Source organism: Myotis davidii, unplaced genomic scaffold, assembly GCF_000327345.1.
Source record: "Myotis davidii unplaced genomic scaffold, ASM32734v1 scaffold329, whole genome shotgun sequence".
Classification (NCBI taxonomy): Eukaryota; Metazoa; Chordata; class Mammalia; order Chiroptera; family Vespertilionidae; genus Myotis; species Myotis davidii.
Genome location: NW_006300374.1, coordinates 1,231,765 through 1,237,794, shown reverse-complemented (window position 1 = coordinate 1,237,794; position 6,030 = coordinate 1,231,765). Strand labels below are relative to the sequence as shown.

Below are 6,030 nucleotides of genomic sequence, written 5' to 3'. Positions count from 1 at the left end.
CATCTATGGATGAGGACAGTGGGTGGGGAGTGAGGGCAGAGGGTGGGGTGGGAACTGGGTGGATGGAGGGGAGTTATGGGGGGAAAAAAGAGGAACAAATGTAATAATCTGAACAATAAAGATTTAATTTTAAAAAATTTACCAAATTTTAACACTCTCAAAGACCGTTTTTAAAAGTTCTTTTAAAGATTTAGGGGAAAATGAGTGCTATCCAGCCACTAGAAGCCTTCATGTTCATGAATCTAAAAGAAAACAGAATCTTACAAAAACAGTTTACTGAAATAGGTAAGCACCCCCAGATCTAAAAGACAACACAACCCTAACCCAATCCCATCCAGACCCACCCCCAGGACCTCCCAGGAGGTCAATGAATACTTTAAAACCAGACTGCCAAACATGTGAAAATACCTAGGAAAACACGGAAAAATTAAAAAATCGGGGAGAAGCGTGTGGCAACTAGCCCTACCAGGTGTGAAAAATACTATAAAGCCTCTAACGTTAAAACTGCCACAAGAATGAATAAATAAAAAGAGATAAGAACTGGAAGATCAATAAAGGTAGAGAATTTTTTAAAAATTAAAATAAAATAAAGAGATAAATAGACCAGTGGAACAGAATAGAAAGTCTAAACACAGACTCAAGGACACACAGAAGTTTAAATATGATAAAGGTGACTTCTTAAATCACTAGGGCAAAGATGGACTTTCTAATAAGTGGTGCTGGGATACCTGAATAGCCCAAAGGTGCTCCAGTAAGAGCATGATGAAAGGCCGATGTATCTGCAGCCCTGGTGAACTGAGGATGATCTGGGTCTTTCTCAGAGCCAGGAAACCAGCTGCAGGCAAGAACTAGTTTGTAGCCCTGAGGAGTTAAGAGCAGCCAAGAAGAATCTGACCACTGCTCCTAAAGAGCTCCACCCATCCCCTGAACATGCTATGACTTGAAAAGTTTCAAAAGTCTGATTCTTGCCCTGGCCGGGTAGCTCATTGGTTGGAGTGTTGTCCTAATGCACCAAGGTTGCAGTTTGATCCCCAATCAGGGCACATGCAAGAATCAACCAGTGAATGCACGAATATGTGGAACAACAAATCGGTGTTTCTCTCTCTCCCTCCTTTCTAAAATAAGCATTTTTTAAAATGTTTTAAAATTTTTCTTTTAAGTCTGATTATTTTTCTAGAGCTTAGAATATACTTGTAAAGCCCCTGATTTCCATATTATACACATATGTTAACACACAAAAGCCCCCTTCCTCTCACCAATTTCAAAATGTTATTATTATTATCCTCCTTTGCCAGGTGAGAAGATCAAGGTTCAGAGACTTGCCCAGAATTACAGTGTTTAAGTAGTAGAACACGGAATCCAATTCTTGTCTTTCTACTCCAGATTTTATATTTTGACCCTCAAACCTTGTTTTCTGCTCTCTCAGTACCTTCAACCAGAACCACCCTGGATCGACCCTCTCATAGGCCTGATGGAAGAATCTGCTACTCAATGATGCCAGGACCCCAGGGACAGTAACCTCGGAGTCTGACCCACACGGTCAGGCTCTTTGGGAGAGGCTGCCTTTCTTCGAGGGGCAGCAAGCAGGAAATAGCTTTCATTCATGACCTTTGGGAAGGTCAGAGTAGAGAAATTAGCACTGTTGTGTTCTGTGATCTGTCAGGCATTGCATTAAGCACTTCACAAACATAATCATAGAAATAATCTATCTCCCAAGAGAAATGAAAACATGTCCACATATATTCTTCTACAGTAACATTCACAGCAGCATTATTCATAATAGCCATTGAGAAGTAATCCAAATGTCATCAACTGACCAATGGATAAACCAAATGTGATATACCCACACAATGGAGTATGACTCAGCCATAAAAACAATGAAGGACTGATACACACTACCACACGTATGAACCTCGAAAACACTATGCTAAGTGGACAGAAGCGAGTCCAAAAGTCCACATTTGTATGAGTCCATTTATATAAAACTAGAGGCCCGGTGCATGAAATTAATGCGCGGATCCTGTCCCTAGGCCTGGCCTGCGATCAGGGCCATCTTACCCGGCTGCCCAGTCAGCCCCACCCCTACCGCCACCCACCCCAATTCCTGGTTCACCATCAGGCGACTGCTGCCTGTCGCCTGGGGAAAGGGTCTGAGAGGTGGTCAGTGTATCTCATAGTAACTGGTCGAGCAGTCGCTCTGGTCATTCTGCCATTAGGGTCATTTTGCATATTACCCTTTTATAATATAGGAAGGAGGATGTCTAGAGTAGGGAACTCTGTAGAGACAGAAGGCGGATTCGTGGTTGCTTAGGACGGAAAGGGATAGGGGTGCTACTGGCTGAGAAGTGCGTGTTTCACCCTGGCCGGCGTGGCTCAGTGGATAGAGCGCCACCTGCACACTGAAGGGTCCCGGTTGGTTCCATTCCAGTCAAGGACCCGTCCCTCTGCTGCCTGGTCAGGGAGCACCGGGAGGCAGCCAACCAATGTGCCTCTCTCACATCCATGTTTCTCTCTCTCTCTCCCCCACTCCTCTCTCTCTCTCTAAAATCAACGGAAAAATACCCTCAGGTGAGGATGAACAACAACAACAAAAGGAGTCCGGGTTTCTTCTCTGGTGGGATGAAAGTGTCAAATGGACTGGTGAAGGTTGCACAGCTCTATGAATATACTAAGAACCATTACACTGTACACTTTAAGTGGATGAATTTTTATGGTATGCGAGTTATACCTCCTCAATAAAGCCGGTAAAGAAGGAAGAAAGGGAGAAAAGGGGAGGGGAGGAGAGAGGAAGGAAAGGAGGGAGGGTCCATCAAAGCACCTAGCACTGTGTGCTGGACACGTAATAGGAAGTCAATTTCATTTCACACGCGAGGAGACTATTTGATAACAGTATCACCGACATCCAAACAGCAATGTGTCCGCCCCAAAGCCCGGGCTTTAGTATTCCACCACGTCTGTCACTACACCTTTGTCAAGGGACTTAGCAAGCAATTCGAAGAAGCAGGGTTCTTATGAACACAGTGGTTAGGGCTATGGAGCACAAGATGGTTAAAAAATCATTTAAAAAACAGACCACCAGCAGAAGCTACCGCAGGCGGCAGCGGAGCTTGCCTACCTCACAGGGGGGCCGCTTTCTGCACACTGCCCCACCTCCCAAAAGCAGGGTCACCGGAACTGGGCCGCCATGTTTGGACTATGACCCCGCCCCCCAGCCACAGCTGATTGGCCCTAGAGGCGGCCTCCCTCAAGTCGGACCAATCAGCTTCCGTCCAAGGGAGGTTTGTTCATGGGTGTGGCCCAGAGGGAACCAGGAGACGGCACTGGGCGGCAGCCATTTCCCACCCTGCGGACTGAGTCCCCGGGAGCGTGGCTGCGGGGGAGAACGATGGGGTGGGAAGATGGCTGTGCACCCCTGGATCCCGTCCACTCTTGAGGCCAGACTGCATTCCCGCCTGCGGTTCCACGGGATACCTTCATGCCCTTGTTTGCTCAAGCGACCAAAAGAATTCACACTAACACAGACGGTCACGTTCCAGTTCTGTTAAATTACCTTCCTCCAGCGAAAAAGGAAAGCTGTTTCTTCACGGAGTTTTAAACACGAGTCTGCAGCCATAGGGCTGAGGCTGAGCAAACTTCAGCTACTAAGGGACACCCCCGCGCCCCCCCTTAGGTTTGCCGTGGGCGGTTGGGCCTGAGCCGGTCACGCCCATCACTGTATTGAGGGTCAGCAGAGCAGCAGCCATCGGTCCCTTCCCTCTCCAAGGTGACTCTTAATGGCACTGGAGCTGCTGGGAACATCTCAAGCCTTAGTGAGGCCGATGCCATGAGATTTCGCCTTCCTAAGGACCCTAAACAGCAGCTGACAAGCATCTGCTGCACCCTTGGATGAAGGTAAAGGACATGGCATCGGGAGGTGTGCACTTCCCTTCTTTCCCCCATAAAATCCCACTAAAAATCTCTGGCCTTACCCGGCCAGTGTGGCTCAGTGGTTGAGCCTCGCCTCGTGAACTGATAGGTTACCTTCTCATCATTAATTTTTTTTATCACTCTCCCTTTCTCTCTGAAATCAATAAAAAAAAGTATATGTAAAAGGTGGTTGTCTCCGCATCGCCGTGGAACTCAGCTCCATCAGCGTTCCTCGACATCTGCCATTGTTTCGTCTCGTGGGCCCCCTGGAGGAGTCACCGTTGCCCCGGCACCATCAGATCCCAACCGCCAGGAAGCCGGCGCCATCATGCCCAAGAATAAAGGGAAAGGAGGTAAAAACAGGCGAAGAGGTAAGAATGAGAATGAATCTGAAAAGAGAGAACTGGTCTTTAAAGAGGATGGCCAAGAGTATGCTCAGGTAATCAAAATGCTGGGAAATGGACGATTAGAAGCAATGTGTTTTGATGGTGTAAAGAGGTTATGTCATATCAGAGGAAAACTGAGAAAAAAGGTTTGGATAAATACCTCAGACATTATATTGGTTGGTCTGCGAGACTATCAGGATAACAAAGCTGATGTAATTTTAAAGTACAATGCAGATGAAGCTAGAAGTCTGAAGGCATACGGCGAGCTTCCAGAACATGCTAAAATCAACGAAACTGATACATTTGGTCCTGGAGATGATGATGAAATCCAGTTTGATGACATTGGAGATGATGATGAAGACATTGACGATATCTAAATTGAACTTAAAGTTTCAGAGTATTTGTTCCATAGTTTGGATTTTGGCCATTACCTGTCAAGAAGACTAAAACTTCAGGATAACTGCAATTTGCTAACACACACTGATTTGTTTTGTTTTCATGTATTATTATCTTTAAATGAGCTGTGAACACTTTTTTCTTTTGATGTACTGAAACTTAGGAATAAAAGATCACAAGGTCTGCTGTTAAAACATAGAAAGGAGAGGGGGAAAGAGAGCGAGAGAATGAATAAAGTAAATGTTTCCAGTTAATGGATGTTTTGACTAAATTGCTTTATCTTTATGGTCAGTGATAAGTCCTAGTTCCAAGTAATTTCTTTTTCAGTCTTCCTGTATGTTACCTAGATATTCTCTTTAATTTTTGATAAAAATTTGAGGAAGTTAGAAATCTACATTTGAAGTTAAGAAAAGGGGCTATTTTTTAATATTTCTGTAGCTGGATACTGTATTTTCAAACTATGATAACATTTTTTTCATCATTTCATGCTGTCATAAATAACTAGCATTTACAAACTGCTTATTGTAGAACATAGGCTTGAGTGGCAATTTTTAATTTATAAGATGAGTAGTTGCAAAAATTCAATGCTAGGTAGTAACTCAAAATTGGAAGTACTAATATACTAGTCGAAAGTGTTTTTTACTTACTGTGTACAAAATTTCTTAAACAAGACAACTTTTAATGGCAAAATAAGGAGAATAGTTTGTACTATACCAAAAAATTGTTAAAATGTGTCATTTTATTTTCAAAACTCATGCGTTTGTAACCTATAGTTTTGGGCTTTATGAACAATTAAATTACAATGTATAAATTAAAAAACTAATTTTATAATAAACTGGGACCACAGCTAAGAAATATAATAAAATGTCCATTGGGTATATTTTGGCTTTAAAAAAACACACCAAAAACCCCACAACCCTCTGGCCTTTTACTGGAATGAACCAATGAGAGGCTAGTGTGGGTAAAAGAACGAACAAAAGGCATGCATGTCTTTTTCAGTTCTTATTTTGAATCTGGGATAGACAAGAAAGCAGAGCTCACATCTCCCCCACACACTGACACATTTGAATGAAAAGCGTTTACAAGAGGCTGCAGAGTCTGGACTCCAGAAGGAAGAGCTGACTTGACAGGATGAAAGGGATGGAGAAATCCTTTTCCCATCCCTCTGACTATTTATGGGAGTCATTTCCCTTCAGGAAATGCTGAGCCCCTTCTCCCAGGACCCTGTTGGCAACAACGCCTGCACTGGCTGACCCAGCCTTCCACATCCTCCTCCTGGCCTCAGTGCTCGCCCCTTGTGACCCAGCTGGTCACTGGGAACCCAGCCTGCAAATGACAGCGC

General features: G+C 44.2%; 2 protein-coding genes across 4 annotated transcripts in view; one reads left to right on the top strand and one right to left on the bottom strand.

The window, feature by feature from the left end:
* Positions 1-6,030, bottom strand: part of DENND2A (DENN/MADD domain containing 2A) — a 105,890-nt gene that overhangs the window by 74,490 nt on the left and 25,370 nt on the right. The window lies entirely within an intron of this gene.
* LOC102774171 (eukaryotic translation initiation factor 1A, X-chromosomal) lies at positions 4,160-4,778 on the top strand. Its single transcript, XM_015572682.1, has one exon. The coding sequence runs from the start codon at positions 4,235-4,237 to the stop codon at positions 4,667-4,669; it is 435 nt and encodes a 144-aa protein (XP_015428168.1). The 5' UTR covers positions 4,160-4,234; the 3' UTR covers positions 4,670-4,778.